Raw genomic sequence first — 19,601 nt, 5'->3', positions numbered from 1 at the left:
TGATAATTTATCCCAGCTTTTCTAAGTAAGTACTGACGACTAACTAACAAGTAAGTGGTCTTACTATTGCGAGAAGATTATTAAGCTAATACGAGCACTAAAAAGCCGAATGAAACTGTCTAAATCAGCAAAAGAGTAAGATGTGTCATGTCAGCTCAGCTCACCGTTGAGGGAAATATTCGAGCAGTATAAATTCTCAACCGGAATACTCAAGAAAGACATGCGGAAATTCCGTTGAGCTTTTCTTAGCTGTAGTTCCGAGAAAACGTAAACTCATAACTATCCGCTCGTCCACTTTCACTCAAATCGTCCATACTAGTTCGTCGGCTCATAAAGTACTCTCGATCTGTCTCTTCAACGTCCGCCTGAAAAACGCCAGATCGAAATTTGACCGGAAAATAAGGTGTGTTGAGTGGAATGGAAAGTGGAAAAAACTGTGTGAAATTCAGTGCAATACGAGCGATTGTAAAAAGAATAGCTAGAAAAGAGCTATTTCAGCAAACATTATCCTACGGTATACTACTGTGAGAAATACAATAACAATGTGGTGCACAGCACGGAGCTCATCTACATGTCTATTATAAATAGCTCACGAAAATGCTGGAACAGTAGCTGTAAAACCACTACTTCCAGTTCGTACATACATGAACTAATCGGGAAAGGTTCACGCAAATTTGTTCTGTGTTGTAAGGAGCCCATCTCTGGGATTACAGCACATAGATAAGGGGAAAAAATAAAAATCTGGATAGGAAATTATATGAAAATGCAAACCTTAGTGCACAAAAAAATCGGTCATAAAGAAGTACTATGCAAACCGAAAACAATGTTCCTCAGATAGCAAATGAAAAAAAAATAGATAGAAAGAAAAAAATGAAAAAAACTGAAGAAAAACAGAAAAACACTCACATCAGCGTCTATCCTTGATTCAACTATGAATTCAGCCATTGACTCAAAGTCTGACGGTACGTCGGAGAGGGTCTGAAAACAATAGAAATAGTAATTGACCTTTCTTACGCTTGCTCTTAAAATAGAAAACATGACCTAAGAAGAGAAAGCCAACAATTTACCTTGATCCACTGGTTATCCAGCACATCCTGAGCAGAAAACCTTTCTTCCTTGTCGGTGTTCACGAGGAGTAGAATGAGCGCTTTGGCGGAGGCAGAGATCTTGTCCCATGATGGAGATGGGAAGCTTACTCGTCCACGCATTATTTGGGCGAATAAGTCATCTTGTGTTCCGTCGGAACTAAATTTTTCGAGTTCTCAAAGAAAAGAGATGAAATAGGTGAATTGGGTGAACTCAACGACATTTTTTTCCCGAACTTTCAAAATTGAGGAGTCAAAGATCATGTTTCCTCACACCTTTTCGCAACACTATGGTTTCGTCGAAAAGAATAGGCCACCGCATCCCTCATTTAGCAAAGACCCGAGTTAGAACAGAAAGTGCTCTCATTCTCAATGTCGCCTCATTGATTTCAGCGCATTACGAGATTAGGCAGCAATGGATATGTTGCATTAAGTTAGGATTCATAAAAGAAAAAAATAGAAAACACTCCATGAAACATGAACAGATATATAAGATAAGATAGATGAGCAAATTTAAAAGAAAAACATTTTAAGTACCTCATAAAATGAAAAAAACACATCAGACACCAAAATAAAAATAAACGAATAAATTAACTTGAATTTAAAAAAAAAACTTGCAAAACTTGCATAAAAACTTGGATGGCTAGAATGTTTCGATGTAAAATTCAAATATAATTCAATCAAAGCAGTATACTTGCGCTTCCAGTAAATATTTAAATTGACGAAGAGAAGAAAATAATATAAAATTATAAAATTATAATTATAAATAAGAATTATAAATTAATAAAATAAGGATTAGTCGAGAATTATAAATACCTCTGAAATGGTGGGAAACCGCACAACATCACATACAGTATCACTCCCGTTGCCCATACATCCACTTTTTCGTCGTAACTGAACATAGAAGGATGGAGACGATTGGAACAGAAAGAACAGAAAGAAACATCGATGTTATCGATCACTTTGCACGAAATACTTAAATCTTTTAAATGTAGTAGGAAAGAATAAAACATCAACTAACCCAGTTTCGAGTATAACTTCTGATGCAACATAGGTAGGCGTACCACAGATAACCGACAGCTTTCCGCCGTCTTCAGGTAGCTCCGTTGCTAGACCAAAGTCAGCAAGTTTTAGTTCAAATTCCCCATGTGAGGCAGTATACAACTAAAGACAGATAATTCATTATCGCATCTCCGATTCAACGTAAAATCAATGGCATGACACTCACCAACAAGTTTTCAGGTTTTACGTCTCGATGAACAATGGAATTATCGTGAAGGTAACTAAAATAAGGAGATTAGTCTCACCATCGAGCATAAAATAACAAAATTCGAAGGAATGCTAGAAGAAATGTGATCAAAACAGCGGAGATAAAACTTATCAGTTTCATAGAACTCACGATAACGCCTGAGCTAAGCCTTTCGTCAATCGAGCAGCTTGCCGTTCAGCTAATCGTCGCACAACACAGAGATGCTCAAAAAGATCACCACCCTAGAACAAGTCAAACTTAAGGATTTCAGCTATACTGATTATATACATTAATTAACCATTGTGGAGATCATTTGCAACTCAGAACAGACTGGAATGCTCAAGACTGCGATTTTAGTGGATGGAATTGACTAATAATTCGAGGTTGAAATCCCTGCACTTTTACGACATCCCCAATTTCACGACTATTTTATTCGAATGCTCTTGTACTTGTGCCATTTATTTATCTGCTTATCCCACGCATTCCGTATGGGGAAGAAAAAAATGGATGATTGTTGAGTATAAGAGCTTCAAAGTTGAAAAACTGAGAGAAGAAAACATTGCAACAATTGTTTACAACTTCCAGAAGGTAATGGAAGTTCAAAAAAAAATCACCTTATGTAAATCTTTGAGCTAGCTTCACCCCTTAGAAAGAACGATGCTTCAATGAACGACAAGAAAACACGGACATCAGTAGGTAAATATGCTTGCAGGAAAATTTACAAAGGAATTTCGCCACTGGTTATAAGAAGCAAGGGAGAAAACTGCAAAACGTTATCATTTATTTGAATTAGATCATTATTATTCCTTAGAAAGCGGGTAACGATAACCAAATTACTGCACCCTAGTTCACAAAAATTTCCATTCTCATGTTAACCCATTCGCATCTAAAATCCAAATCTTCTGCAGGCACTGCCACTAACATACCAGTGCTTCACAAACGAAATATTTCAGGTATGCATCACCTTCCCGGAAAAAGTTCTCTTCCAGCACTTTCTGTAGGTGCTCATTCGACAGCTGTCAGCTAATCTAACGATAGTCTAGTTCAACAGAGTAATAACCCCTTGGTTCTGTCATACTGTTAGTATCTTCCGTTGCTTGGCACCCGGTGGAACGCGGACTAATTTCCTAAGGACAAAACAAGAACATGGAGTGACAAGTTTGGATAAGTGTAAGAAAAGTAAAAGATAGTTGAGTGAATGTGGGTAATTATCAAACAGCAGACAGCAAGACTTCGAAAAAAAACCACCAGTATGAACTGTCCACAAATGAAATAAAATAAAAGTTAAAATGGCTTATGTATGTAGTTCAGGGTAAAGGGACTCCACTACCAGTACCTTCAGGAGAAGATGAACTCCCCAACCTCAACAAAACGATTTTAAGATAAGCCCCAGCAAATTAAAGATTTGTGCGGCAGCAGTGCATTTCAGAGCATTTCGCATCGCTCTGATATGGTGAAAAAAGTAGTTTAAAGTACTAAGAAGAGTGGAAGGCATGAAAACAGCTGATGCGACTTGCACTCACAAATCAGGAGCATTCCGTTTGATGGGATGGCGAGCAAGTTGCAAATTTGTACAAAAACACACAAACCCTTAAGTGCAGCAAAAGAAGAAAATATCCTTCCAACTTTCACTTGTAGAAAACGGAAGTTATCCCAGAAAGGGTACATCATAATGGTTTCGTACTGGTCTGGTACGGTTAATGAAGAAATCAGGAGTCAGTCCACAAAAACAAAAGCTCCAACAAAAAAAGAAAAAAGTACGTTAAAAAAAAGTTGAAATAAAGTTGAATTGTAAAATAGTGTGGACGATAACGATTATGATGCCCTCATAAAACAAGCAGAAAAAAAAAGAAAGTTGAAAAATAGCAAGCTCACATACCTCTATTAGCTCAAGCGAGAGATAATATGCGCCATCAATCGTCCAATCTTCAAACATTTTAACGATATACGGATGTTCGATCTTCTTCATAATTGCCAATTCGCTCTCTATTAGCGCCACCTTTCCAACAGCCGAATCGCGGGCGATCACTTTCAGTGCGCTGTGCTCTTGTGATGATCTGCATAGAAGAATCGAATTAATAAAATTGAAGAAAATATCAAAGAGACCAAACACACAGTGAAAATATGTCTCAGCTCGAAAAGACAAACTCATAGACGAAGAATAGAAATAAATGGTAAGACAAACTCATAGACGAAGAATAGAAATAAATGCACCGCTAACCTATCCATAACTTCGTACACGAGGGCGGTGTTTCCATCCCCGAGAAGTCGTAAAACAGAGAATTTCTCATCCAATTCAGCAGGAAGATTACGTGCTGGAAGTGGTTAAGTAACCCATAATCCCCGTAATTTTGTGTATAAGAGAGAAAAGCTTAGGCAAAACTCAAAAAAGTAGGAGCGCATACTCACCTAATTCGTCTGGAACAACACTTCCACAACGGTCTTCTCTTAAACTTTCATTTCTGGCAGGCATCACACGAGGACGAGACGAAGTGCCTCGTCGACCACCTCGACGAGCACCACCAGAGTACAATCGCTTATATTCTGAATATTTGCACATATATAGGAAGAAAGTGAAGAACTTGAGGATATTATAGGTAATGCAGCAACAGTTAAGGAGAGATTCTCACAACAAACAACGGCGACCCTATAGATGCTGTGTCTGCATGAATAACACTTTTGCAAAACTACTGACTTATACGAGCATCCATCCGTCTTCACAGATAGAGAGCCATCCTCATTTCTTTCGGGAGCATTGGGAAAGCTTTCAAGAATTAAATGGAATCACAAGGGGAGGCGAGCAACCCAAAAACGTCAGCGCATGTGACCTCATCTGCGGCAAAGAAAAAATGCACACTGACTTGAAGGACGAATTAAAAGCATATCAGAAGAAATAACATAAGCAAACAGGGAAAATTTTAATCCACCAGTGAAGATCCTCCAGTAATTCTAATCTCATGAAATCTAACGGAAGAAAAAAAAGCTGAACCGAAATTATGTTTCATCATCAAGATCTGATCTTTTCAACTTCATATGACAAAGAAAACATTGGTAAAATTTCCCAAAAACTTGTACCGTGCCGGAAGAAAAAAGATAGCAATGGCGCTGCCGGCATATCCAAGTTTTCTTGTTCCCAAGATATCAACAAAAATTTTCAATAGATTCGCAGCCGTTTTTGTAGATCAATAGGTAAATAAGCGAATAATCCGCACTGGATTTGCACAGATACATAAGAAACAGTCAATTCAATCAGTGTTAAACAGGCTAAAGAGTTCCGAATCAATTTGTTTTCAAAAAAAAGCCTAAAAACGGCTGACGTAGATGAGATCAAAATTTTCTTGCAACCCGTAACCAAGAGCAAACAACACCAAACTGAAAGCTATAACATTTTTCTAGAAGTTTAGAGCAGAAGGCGTGTACAAAGCTCATTAATGTGAGTTAAGTAAAAAGGTGTCAGTTAAGCCTCATAATGACGAATTACAATATTGACAGCGGAGCACTTCGCTTCGTTCGAAGAACTTCTAACAGATTGTTGTAAACTGATGAGCCAGTCATTAATATCACATTCGATCCGCCCTTCAGAAATAGGGTAAAAAATGGGAAACGCTGTAAACTCACTTAATGGATCATCACGGTTACGTTCTGTAGATGTCTTCACCATTTTTGTAAATTTCACGTCAGTAGATGAACGAGAGTGTTAAGGACGAGAAATGTCACAGAGTACGCGGAGGAAGCAATGAGTAAGCACATTTATGATAAGCTTATGGGACAAACATTGACTGTGCAAACGAATCATTCAAAAAGAGCGGGAGATCGAGCAGCAAATGTTTTGCCGAATGGTATTTTTCTGGGTGAACTTGTGCGCCAGCTATCCAATCAGTTTCCGTAAATGAAAAATCGATTCGCTATGGGAAAAAGCCAGTTCGATGTGTTCTAATTCTTTTCTTTCAATCACAACAGAAACCAACGTAACGGTATTGTTTGAAATTTCAATCAAAAACGACTTTTTGGACGATGACGTTACACTTTGTGCATTAATAATCACACAGAAATTTGCGAGAAAAAAGCTAACAGAACAGAAATTTTAACTTCATGACCGCGTTCTTCTAGAATTAGTTCAAGCATAGTGCTACAGAAAAGAGAAAAGTTTTTGAGTATTCGGCTATTTGGGTGAAAGATTAGGTTTCGCAGTCGGTAAAAATCGGTAAAAGAGAGACGAGCGTTCCAATTATAACACCTTAGCATTCCAGCTTAAAGAGATCTCGGTACAAATCCATTTTAAAAAAAAACAGAGAATGGAATGAGACTTCGCAGCTGTTTGCGCTCTCTGGTTGAATTTGCAGCACTGATGATCACTGGATGAGTGTTAGTGAGGAAGGCACGAGAGTCACTCAATTGTTCACGGTTGCAGCGCTGCGGTTGACCTTGTTCAAGGTAATCAGTGAAATAAAATTGCGATTCATACAATTCTTTCTAGATAGCTCTTCCATTCATGAAAGAAGTTCGTATACGATTCAAGGAATCAAATCAAATCTAAAAAAATCAAGAAGAAGGAATCAAAACTGAGCTACTCATTTCTAGCAGCTATACGGAACGGATCCCAAATCTTCGTCAATACTCAAATTCAAACAAACAAAAAAATTAGGGTCAAGCAAGTAGCTACAATCAAATCAGCTGTCCACTCAGATCGAGGCCCTTGAAAATTCAAATTTTCTACAAAAAAGAAGCCCCTGATAATTGCAGAGTTACTAAGGTCTAGAAAAAAAGATTAAATTATTGTAAGGACATATGTTGTCAGTGATTATTCAGACGCATGCAAGATCATCAATCAAAAGATTTTCAGAAAACTAATTTGATCTACCTGTTTTATTACAACTCATCCACAGAACCTGCTCTCAAAGTTGTTTTGAACTGTTGAATAACATTCACCATCAAATCTATCACACGAAACTAGACAAAATCAGAAAGAATGTCATGAGTCAGAAAGTCAGTCGTCTGTGAGAAACGTTTGCGGAAAACAACCCAAGCGAACGGACGATGAGCATTTTCGATTGTAATATCGATATCGAGAAATACGTCTAAGACGAAGAAAAACTTACTAGAATGATAAAAACGCTTAATGTGCCTTGACACATAAACTATTCCGGGATAACAAAAAATGCGCAAAATATGCGCTTAATCTGTGCCTTCATCGCCCATTATTTGTCAACTGCAAAGCTCTTTTTCAAGATCCGTTTTTGCTCGCATTCTACCAAGGACGAGCGCTCGCTCAACGATAGAGGATGTAGTTCATATTCAGCAGAAACTTCCGAAGGGAAGTGTATTTCCGTTTACACAAGAGCTCGTTCGAAACAGTCACGAAAGGCGAAAAATGCAGAAGCAAAAGAAACTAGACTTTTTTGTTCATGTGTATTTGGTGTAGTGTCGTATTTTAGTCGCAAACTTAATAGAAGACTCAGATCTAAAAAGATACATTGAGGAAAAGCCTCGCGAGGATTTCAACAAACTCAGCAGATAAAAATACTTATTTGTTTAGTTCGATATTGAAGATAAATGCTATTAATTCACTTATAGTCGGTTCAAAACGAATTGAAGCTTGGTGCAGTTGCTTAAGCTGCTGCGCTCGAAGCGACACGGCGGATCTAGCTGCTTTGATTGAGGTGGGACCACTTGAGGGAGGCCCATCGCGGACTAAAGGGATAAGTGAAGCCAGCGAAGGTCCCACTTCAATCAGAACTGGTTGCTTCACCGCGATGCTTGCTGTTCAAATAGGTATCGCCTACTGAACATGGTAGCTAAACAAATGGTGGCAATTCCCAAGTTTACTCCTATAACTATTATAGCAGATCGAAATAACTCTTAGATTCGTTACCGTGTACAAATTTGGAGGCTCTATCGCAAGAAACAATAAAATTAACTTCAAAAAAAAAGAATAAAGAAAATAAAAAGAGGACGAAAAGCTTACAAAAGGCGAAAAGAAAGCAATACAAAACAGTGCAGAAAGAAAAAGAAGAACTATAGAAAATATAGGCAAAAGAACAAAATACCTTCAGAAATTACAAAGAAGTCGTCAGCGCTAGCTCGCTCGTTACCATACGCAATGAAAACATCATCTTCTCGGAAGAAATCTTGCAAAGTCAACACCTAAACCTGTTCCCTTTACTGACATACACCAATACTGATTTCACTTGAAACCTACCGCAGTTCCTCCCAGAGCGAATAGTTTTCGGATCGCACCACTATCCAGCTTGACGACACATGTGAGATCAGTCATAACCTGATCGAACGATCTGGAAAAAAATGAACACATTGCACGTGAGATATTCTGGTTATGATAAAAAGTTAGCCAGTGAAATAACGCTCAGAAATTATCAGAACGCATAAGAATATAAAACAGACTGAAGAACATTTTATGAAATGGAAAATCCTGAAGGGATATTTCTAAACAACGGTACAAAACCAAGCGCCCGTACTGTTGTTCAAAGCAGAGTAAAGAAAAACGTAAAACAACTAGTGATATGATGTAAATAAATACGATCGTATGAGAAGGTACGAAACATATCCTGATGAATAATTAACAAAAGAATAAATGGGAGCAAAAAAGACGTAGTGTAGAAGGAAACTTTAGCAAAAAGCTGCTGATTGAAGCTAGAAGAAAAAACTCAAAATCAAACAAGAAAGGTAAGTGTATAAAATTATCACCTAGCAGTTTTCTTGTTCAATAAATGGCGTACAACTCTCCGTGGCTTCACACCATTACGAATGACAGTAATAATTCGTGGAAATACGAAGTGAGTAGGTTCGACCTGAATTGAAACGTAGTAACATAAATATAAAGGGAAAATATAGCAGATTTTGTTGTTACTTCTGCACTGTATTGGATTTGTAAGAGAAATAAGCAGATGTTAATCAAATGTTAATAAAGGAGACTCACAGCGACATGTTCTGTTCCCCAAAGGCCCAACATAGCTGCTTCATTAGGCCGATTTGTTCGTGATAGGGCAAAACACCAATATGGTTCACGAGCATTGGCATAATCAACAGATTTGAATGTCTCCGTGCTGAAAATGAGAAGAGGTTTCATCCAATTAAAGAAAAATAATTGGTTCAAAGTCGATAATATCTATATGGAAGCTACCCAGACGCAGTTACACAGTTCTGAATCCCAACGAAGCAAAAAAATTAAGTTTTAGGTAGTAAAACCATAATCTTGAGTGCACAATTCTAGAACCTACCTAGAACACACATACGATTCGCCATCTTCAAATTGCTCAATATCAGTTATACGAGTTTGACCGTCTATGCTGAATATGTGTCGGATGCCCAGTGGAAGTGCTGTGGAGTCACCCATTGTTTTAGCAAGATCTTCCATTAACGGCTTCATACTCCGAACACGATCGCCACGTAGAGCGTACCAGAGTCCCTGAACAGTTTACATTCATTGTTTCCGAAAATGTTTCCGAAAGCAAATGACACTGATTATTATATCCAGAAACATTCGCATTTTTTAGATTTTTTTCTGCAGGGGTTACATAGCAAAAGAAAACCCCATAAAATCCTGAAATCTGATGAGCCCGATGCTCGAAACACATCTCTTTCAAAGCTAGAACTTTCAATCTTCGAATGAGTTCAACCCGAGAAGCAGTGAAGCAATTTTAAAAAAATACTGTTCATAGTGTTATATGAGAAGCACTGGCCAAGATAACAAGATATTATTGCTGTGTTGTTAAAATTATTATTGTGTTTATAGCTTTTGTCTTCTTTTCGGCTGATAAAGCCACACTTTAGGCAGTGTTCTTAATTCCAAAGGATTCAATAATCAACCAATTTTCAGACAACATTTTTTTTAAGAATTTTAAAGTCAATCTTAAAAGTGCTTGCGTCCCTCTTCCATTCCATCAAAAAGCTCTTCTGGTTCTTGGTTCTTTGGCGGAAAGCAACTTATTCGGCAATGAACTGCCGATTCGTTGACAACCACTCTTGAACAATTTCAATAAAAGTTAGGCTTCGCTAAACTAATCTGACGTTGATCGCCATTTCTCAAATAATTATAGGAAATACCGTTTAAACCGTTTGTCACATGATGAAAAGAAGTTTTGATTGAAAGACCTAATTAAGGGGCAACACTCGCTCGAAAACCAGATTTATCGCAATTAAAACAAGTCCCAGTCGATGGGGACATGCTCTCGATTTGTGGTGATGTAAGTGGAGTGTGAAAAGCATGTTTTGATTCAAGATTTTCGAAAAAAGAAGAACCAGCCATGGTAGTTATAAGAAAAATACCAGAAATGAAAAGTAAACAATTTCAGCAAAGTTTTTGTCAACATCACGATGTGAACAAAGATGCGACAGAACTCAGACGGCTTTCCAACCACACATTTCAAGGATCGTTAAGTGCATTAGATGAGATACTTTAAAGTTTCAAATGATGAACATGTGGTTCGAACATTGTTTTCTGAGAACATGCGAACATTTTGTTGGAAGTAACTTATTGGTTGTAATTTTCAGCAGACGACTTGCAGATGACGACCTCTTAAAAGTAAAGATTTTAAGGGATTAAATACCTTGCCAGAGATCCGCAAAATAAGAATTCGAAGTATTAAGGAGGTTTTTGAACTTATTTTAATGTGCTAGTAGCAGTAATTTATGATGACTTGACGGGAGAAAATGTTGCAAAGGTTCGGTGGAATCATTCCAGGAAGTAATATTAACTATTTTTACACTATTTTAATGTTTAAGATCTTCTAATTTATGTGCTATAAGATTAGTTCAAAAATACTAGCAACATTTTGGAAAGAAAAACAAAGCCCACTACGAGAGAAGTCTAAATATAACAATTTATTTTCACTAAATCTTGCTATTCATCCAACTTTTCTTTTAAAATACTTGAAGAATCAAAGTCCTTTTGAAAAGAGAAGAAAAAAAAAACAACATAAATCAAAGCAGAAAACAGGAATGACATAGTCCAAAGTTTGTTTATAAGACACTAAAAAAACAACAAAAAAAGACTATGAAAACCAAAAATACCTTGTAGTACTGGTCACCATTTCGATAAAATCGTATCCGTTTTGCTTTTGCCGATCGCGTTACACATCGAAATGGTTTCGGCGTGCTCGTTACATCTGGTGGATTCACATCTATCCGACTTTCAGTAGGTGAATTGTTCGACGAGTCCCTACTGGAAGACATAGAAGAGTATGAGAAAATCGGTTTTTTTTAAATGAAGAAGAGAGCAAAGAAAGCAAAAAGCGAGAACTTACCTCTCCACAACAATCGACGAAGTCATCGAGGCAGTTTGCAACTGATCAACCTCTGACCGCACGTCGAAGGACGATGCTCGAGGTGTTACCAAGTCGTCGTCGAGGTCTCGCGACTGGCGCGTTGCTGAAACGATGATGTTTTGTTCTTCTAAAATATAACCAATGAGTAGCAAAAAAAACATAAGTGCAATGGAAATACAGCACATAGAAATACTTGTCCTTCTCGATAATAAACATATTAACTGTAAGTAATTACAAGCAAAGCGGTTAAAAACGATCTTAGAGAAAATAGAACAACTTAGGAAGTTGTTCTAGTGGAAGTTTTAACAGCTTCGAGAATAAAGAGGTAACAGATTAATAACCTTATTGAAATTATATAGCAGAAATGAAACGATATCGAATAATTCTGATTGTCTAGCTGCGTATAAACTAGCAGAAGCCTACTTTCTGTACATATTTTACGTCATCAGGGCTGAACGGTACTTCGCAAACGTGCATGAAGGCGAGCAAAATGGAACGGAATTGACTATTTATTGCCTCTCAGCCTATTTAAAAAAAAAACGCCAAGACGAAAATAACGTACATCGACGCCTCCACATAAACGGAACTGGTTAAAAAGGTCTGATTAATCGATATAAAGCTCTGGTCTTGCTACTGAAAACATAAAACTATTCAGAAGAAAATTAAGGTAAAACTAGGCGTTCGTCGAATGATGCCGAAAAATTTAATGTTTTCGCCCACTAATGCCGGCTGGCCTCTCTCACATGCCAACATTCGCTAGAGACTCTGCACATTATGATTCGAGGACCGAAATAAAAATAACACCCATAGATTGCTATATTCTCGTTCATCAGCATAGAAAATTATTGGACTTTTCTATAATCGTTTGAAAGACTTAAATAAAACCTTAAAAGGAGAGAAATAGGAAAGCACAAAGAACTTGCTAATGAATCTATGGACATCAATCTTGAAAAAGGCCGTGAAACTATGAATATGATTTTAAAAAAATAATGAAAAAAGAACAAAATGAAGTCGATTAGTGGAAAATACCTGCTTAGCTAGTTGCAGACTCTATTACTTATCATCTTCAGATCGATCTTCAGAATGATTTCCAGTCAAGAATGCTGTACATGATACCTCAGTCTATATACGACTTCACGTTAGAAATAGAATTCGTGGGAAATGAGGACAAATGCAAGGCCCGAGAACGTGAATAATGAACCTTCTCTACCACTGAAGCTGAGGACAGCTATGTGACCATTCTATTATATTATACAATTGATCGCAATGTGAGGAGCTGACTGAAATAATTACTCAAACAGCTTCAGTTTAATGTCACTTACATAATAGTGGGTTATCACTTTGCAGAACTTTATTACTAAATAAGTCGCGATGGAACATGAAAAAAAAAACAATATTTTAATCTCAAGAAAGTAGAGGACGAATTTTTGAGGTCGTCGTGGCCGAATAAGAAGATTGAATTTAAATTTGCCAGTTACCAGGAATTCGGCGATTTCTGCGCGTGGACACCACATTCAAAAATGATTTGTAGACAACCATAGTAAATGCCCTATAACAGCTCTTGCGTAGGATTAAAATCTCACGTTATCGAGAGAGAAAGATGTGTTTTCCAAAAGAGCAAAATCTAACAAAAGGAGACCCGAGCACTTAGAATAGGACATTTTTTTGCAGACGATTTTTGCAGTTAAATGACTGGTACAAAAAGTGGTGAATTCCAAAAAGCCCTCATAAAATCCGGAAATGGAAGCTTCGAACGTCGTTAATACAAGGAAATCTTCGGAGAATTGCCAGTCCTATGACACATTTGCGGGCGTCGGCAAGGAAAAATCGTGTTGTTAAAATCATCCAAGGCCACATTAGCGCACTCTACGCCATTAGACACCACGACATAGCACATTTTACATGAGACTCTCGTCAGATGGGATTACTATAGTACATGACTAAAAAAATGCACTTAGAAGGGAAAACTATTGGCAAGGATTCGGATGGTAAAAAGGAAGCATGGCAGCTGAAAATCCGAATAAAGAAAGGGAAGGTCAAAACGAGTTCATTCCATTACTTGCAAAGCGGATTTGCAGCCATCCAAACTAGAGCAAATCAAGCGAAATTGCAGTCAGAGAAAATGAAATTGCTTCTTTCGTATGTATATTCCGCTTCTTTAAAACATGCAGCATATAATTTGTTTAAAAGATTTAAGTATGACGCCTATAACGAGGATTTATTTCTTGAAAATTATAGACATTCTTTCGCACTCTATGAATATTGCACCAATCTCGAAAATGACATAATTACCTTTCCAGACCAGCGAAATATTCAACGAAAAAAGTACCAATTTGTTTAGGAATGTTTACTGCTTTTGATGGAAAAAAATTAACTTTGCAAACAAACAAACAAGTTAGGGAATATCATATGTCACAAAAACACAGAAATCACCATTTCTAACAACTTTTGTCGTAGTGAAGTGAGGCAATTAAATGGCGCTGACTATAATGCGAATAGAAGGAACTGGCCATGTTCCACTAAAGGTCGAGAAGCACTTAGTCATGGCTTTCAATTCAGAAAAGTCACCTGCTAAAGCTAGCGCTTACACATTTTAGGCATGTCATTACGAACTCTATATTGGTTGTTGAAAAAGTTTTCTTATTTGGAAAAAAAATCGTTCAAATATTTGAATGAAAAGGTCTCGGCGCCGTGCAAAAGTATGAAGAAGTTCCCTTTTCACTAAACGTTACGCTTCTAAAGATTTTTTCGTCTCTCAAAACATCTATTTGTTTTCTCCCACATCAAAGCAACGCGAAACGCACAATCACATGGCGCTCTGGTTCGGTTGATGAACAAAAAAGTGAAACGATTCGAAAACGGTTTATGTGCACATAAACGACTGACGACTCTGTTCATTCTCTCTCGTATCGTCATCGATGGCGTAAAAATGACACAGAGAAAATGAGTACATTTGAATAAGAGCCGGTAAAGGTGACCGTTGTTCAAACAGCGTCGCCCACACTTGTTCTGTAGATCCATTAAACGTCTCCTACGCTTTTTTACGACTCCCTCTACGCAGAGTTCTAATCTTTGATCGGATTCAGTCGAATAAACGCAGACATTGACAGAAATAACTGGCAATGGCGTACAAACCATTCAAAAACTAGAGAACACGGGGTTTGTAAGCTCAAATCCACAAGATGCTTACTCTTTTACTTCCATTATATCGTAGATCCTGTGGAGAACAAAAACTTCCATCAAAATATTATACATTCAAGTTAATGCATTCGCACGAATATCTTCAAGCAGTCGCTTGCAAAACTAAGCAAAAACCTCCGAGTTGGGTTGAAATCCATCAGCGTCGAGCATATTTGCATGATAACAAGCTGTCAAGCTCTCACCCGAGCTGTTTCACCCATCTGTATCAAGGGTGTCTCGGTCATGCGTTCAGGTCCTTGCAGTGAAGGAATGAGAATCACAGGAATTTCAGGAACAACTAACTTTTGTACTTTGTTTAAACCTTTTGTCAGATTAAACACAGCCCAAAATTCCACGATAACAAGAATTTTTATTAAATGGCTAGTACTCTGAAGTCATCCTCTCAGAGAAATGGTGTTTGTTTTCTTCGTATGTTCGCCCTTTTCATAGCCGACATTGATCGAATTCATCATATATGAGAAAATAGATGTGACTTTTGATGATAGACATTGTCCTTATCTTCGTCACGACAAGATATGATAGATGGACATAGCACTGTTGACATAGTGGCCAAACGTCCCACTGGGAATTTTGTTTAAAAAAAAACGAATAGTTAGGATTTCAAGTAAAAAATAAACGACTAAAAAGGCAAAAACCACCAATGTGAAACAAATAGGCGATCGTCACTAAGTAAACGAATGAACTACGACAGTAACCGAATTGAGCTGCGATGCCGAGTAGTAAAATGGGTTCAATGAGCGCCTTAGAAATAATTACTCAAGTAATCATCATCAATACTTTTTTATTGTTGTTGTTGTTGTTGTTGTTGAGTGTTTGTTTTTTTTTTGAGACCTTAGCTCACACCCTCATTCGCCTTAGCACAACTTGCAGAGTTGTAAAGTGGGACATTTCTAATTACCTCACCTTAAAAAATCACCGAAAACGAAGGTCATTTAAGTGCTGCAATTACAAGAAGGAAAACAAACATTCTTCTTAAATCTAAGAAAAAATTCCTCGAAGAGCCATAGCGCCGGAGCGGCCAGGAAGGATACTGGCATCGATCCACCGTCAAACGATACCAAGCAGCATTTTTCGGCGATGTGCTGCACTATTCATTATGAAATACTTGTGACTAACGCCGAAACACTAAGAAAAACTTCGCTTCATGCAAGCATCTCACCCGAACGAACTCATTAAGTATGCACAATGGTAGGCATGTAACGCCGTTTTAAAAGCAAAAATAACAACTGAATGATACTGCAGGAATCAAGATGGATAACTTCATGGAATGAGGAAAATCTAACTAATCGAATACATACGTAATTACCCGACGAACAAAGCGTAATATTAATGGCCTTAAAGATCGAAAGTGTCGATACAACGAAGGTCGTGAACAGAACTGAAAATTATGGGAGAAAGTGGGCTACGCGAGCGATAAAAAGTACCTTTTGTGTGTGTGGTGTGCGTTTTTGAAAGAGTATCCTTTAGAAACATCTGAGCACGAAACTGTGACACGCGGTACTCAACAAAAAAGAACAGTAGGCTGACCAGTGAATGCGTTATCAATCCCATAGTGATAGCACACAGTCATTAAGGACAGTGAACGTTTCTTAAACGCGTTATCATTGAAGGTGTCCAAAAATGCGACGGGCCATTAACTGACCTGTGATACGAGACAAGAAGGAGTGAGAGTATCGTAACAGGCAGTTCGAACTCAGATGCTTCGAAACTTCACTAAGAAACATCCGAATAGGTAGATTTCCTTGGAGCCAAAACGTTATTTGGACTACGTATGAGATAAACGCGATGAAAAAGTTACTTAAATTAAATTTAGATTTGATTAAATTATCTTCTTAAACCTATGTCTAACCTTTAACTGACCTATAAACTCAAAGTGAACCCAAATTTCTAACAAGGTGTCCAAAATGAAACATTCTGGGTTAGAACAAAAGCCTGCAGCAAATTTGCAAACTTTTGTGGGCTTTTGAAAAATCCAATAACCCCATAACAATATGCTTTGATGATGTATGCATTATTGCATATGGAAGAAGAGAGCAACTGCACGGATGAATGCTTAGTTGGAATTCTTAACCATCCTGTGCGAAACATCATCACCATTTCTTATTTAAATTAGAAAAAGATGGAGCTCAACGTTGTGACCTTTTAACGCTTTATCTCCATATTTTCAAATCCCAAAAGAGAACGAGTCCTCTTATGGAATTCCAATTTCCAATTTGAAAAGACCGATAAATAATCGTATTAGGCTCGCTTGAACAGAAATAGTTCGCCTGTGAAATTGTTGAAAGCAAAAACTTATTCGAAAGAAAAAAACATAAAATGTTCTAGAGAGTTCTAAAAGTTCATGGCCTGAAATTCAAACGTTGAATCACATGTGCGAGCGCAACGATCGAATACTGCCAACAAAGGATGGCAGGAAACGTGTTTGCATCGGAGCACCAGCGACCATTAATGATTTTCATTAAGAAATGCAGCGACGAGAAAATTTTAAAAAGATTTAAAAATGTTTCCAAAAAAAAACTTATCCACATGATCGAGTCATTGTGATCTCTCGAAGGAGATTGGAGGCAACGTAACCTTCACATGGATGTAGTTGCCTAACCATATTTAAATTATATCAAACAAAATGAACAAAAGCAGTGGGATGCTTCGTTTTTAATGTTGAAAATTCTTCTTTATTAAATTGCTGGTAAATTTAGAACTCTCTTTCTGGATACTGTCCGAATAGAACAAAAGACCAAGAGAAGATACTCACGATTTATGCGCTGCACAAAATACGAAGTCACGAAAGAAGCGGCGCTTCAATCGCAAATGAGCACGGGAAGGAAAACCGGGTAGTTAACAAGTGCTTTTAAAACAAATATTTCTCCAATGAAGGGAAAACAAACAGGAATCTCGAGATTGGATCGATAAAACAGCAACGGTAGTATAAGCCCACCACGCGCTGATAATGAGCGTCTGGCTCTGAACAGGATTTCACAGCAACATTTCAACACACACTTTCACAGATGCGATGAGCACGCAGACGAGACAGGCAATAATTTGTATGGATGCCATGCTTAATTGAGGCGTTTCAAGCTATCGACCATCAGCACGGCGCACTGAGATATTTCTTTGAAGTCTGTTATATGAAAAATCTCTTGAAAAGTAGATGAAGTACGTATGATGACGTATTCGATCCTATATAGCTGGCCTTAATCATCTTCAATCGCATGTGTTAAAAAAAAGTCGAGGACGGTTTAGAATGATTATAAGAAGGCCGGCCTTTCGACGCCGAAGGAAATGTTTGCAACACGGATATCCAGGGAAAATAGTTGTATCCTTGAAGGAAAATGAGGGAAAATGTCCATAGGTTTTCTTTCCGAAAAGGGTTACAGGCGGAATATTGCACGAACACAGAGAATCATAGATACACGTGTTCTAATGCAGGGGAAAAAAGAGAACTCGACACAAGCGTACATCCCGACGTTTCCCGTGTACAGCTTCAGAGAACGTTCGTTTAGGAACCGCCCGACGGGAAAAATCCAGCTTCATTAGATAGGTATTTCTCTTTTAAATTGAAACTGTGGAAGAGTGGAGGGAGTAGGATGGAATGACAAGGAGAAAAAGCACTAGCGTAGCAGACAATGTTATGACTAGCAAACAAGGAGGGTGTTTTATTTCTTCTCGTTGTACGCGGTAACGATATATGTCGATGCCCATCATTTGTTTACATTACACCGCCATCTTCCAGAAAAATAACCCATCCTTTATTTTTTCCGTAGCAATTGGCCTAACCTTCTAATGATCCCCTCATATCACTGAAACGATGAACAATTCAGGGATAACTTCTGCACGTCGAGGCTTCAGTTGAAATCCATGGAATTTTTTTCTTATTTTGCCTTTAGATGAAATTCAATGGTTGTTTCACCAACATGGAACGCAAAAAACAAACAAAAAAACTATAGATACGGTCGCGGAGCCTTAGGTAACGCCGCAGAGTGTAAACAAAACGTCTAGCAACTACTAAACATTTGTTTAAAGAAAAAAGAACTACAATCACATAACTATAACTAGCAGGGTTTTCTGTTGAGCCTCGTTCTGCAAACGGTACACAAAAACGAAAATGTGGATTTATTGATCAAAATTACCTCTTCGTGATACAGCTGACGGTCGTTTGAGTGGACGCCGTTTCGGAGTAGGTCTAGGCAGGGTGTTCCTCGGCGAGACACTTCGTACACACGTACTCGGCATCTCGACACGGACCCGGGAAGACCCAGCCTTAAACAAATTGTAATATTTCTTACGTTAATTATTGAGCGCCAAAGGTCCGACGCCGTATAAACGTACGAAAAGAAAAACGAAATCAAAATAGTAACAGATCGGAAAAAGTTGGTCAATTGGTGAACGACATGGAATAATGTGAGAAATTCATGTGCTGAAGCAACGGAAAGCATAAACATTAATCAACATTAAAACGTCAATATTCGAGAAACAACGAATCCCAGACTCGAATAAACAACTGGAGTTTTCTTCTTAATATGACTCTAGTAAAATGCAATTGCTTTTGATTTGAATATGAGTAAGGATTTTTTTAGAACCTTGTAAATTTGTAGGCTTCAAAATTTGAGAAAAAAACCAATTTCATGAACCAGTAATAGTATTTTTTTTACTCACAATCACACCAACATTTGTGAGCACTTGAGAAAGCGAAAAAAAAAAACAACGAAGATTTCCAGAAAGCATTCATAGAATTCAAAGAATCGCTAGAATCACTAGAAATTCTTCGTAACGAAAGCATGAAACGCG

At 37.7% G+C, this 19,601-nt stretch overlaps 1 protein-coding gene across 1 annotated transcript; it reads right to left on the bottom strand.

Moving 5' to 3' along the window:
* Nucleotides 1-245: 245 nt before the first annotated feature.
* Nucleotides 246-19,046, bottom strand: RB195_012232 (uncharacterized protein; the record flags this gene model as incomplete). Its single annotated transcript, XM_064193998.1, has 18 exons — nucleotides 246-365; nucleotides 907-978; nucleotides 1,068-1,245; nucleotides 1,902-1,979; nucleotides 2,107-2,249; nucleotides 2,314-2,368; nucleotides 2,485-2,576; nucleotides 4,214-4,391; nucleotides 4,556-4,649; nucleotides 4,744-4,878; nucleotides 8,382-8,478; nucleotides 8,534-8,624; nucleotides 9,037-9,140; nucleotides 9,269-9,395; nucleotides 9,570-9,757; nucleotides 11,362-11,512; nucleotides 11,595-11,718; nucleotides 18,944-19,046. 18 exons carry the CDS (start codon nucleotides 19,044-19,046, stop codon nucleotides 246-248), a joined length of 2,130 nt encoding a protein of 709 aa, XP_064051581.1.
* Nucleotides 19,047-19,601: the final 555 nt, after the last annotated feature.

Source organism: Necator americanus, chromosome III (assembly GCF_031761385.1).
Source record: "Necator americanus strain Aroian chromosome III, whole genome shotgun sequence".
NCBI lineage: Eukaryota > Metazoa > Nematoda > Chromadorea > Rhabditida > Ancylostomatidae > Necator > Necator americanus.
The sequence above is the reverse complement of the archived record's forward strand: the minus strand, read 5'-3'. Positions and strand labels throughout refer to the sequence as shown.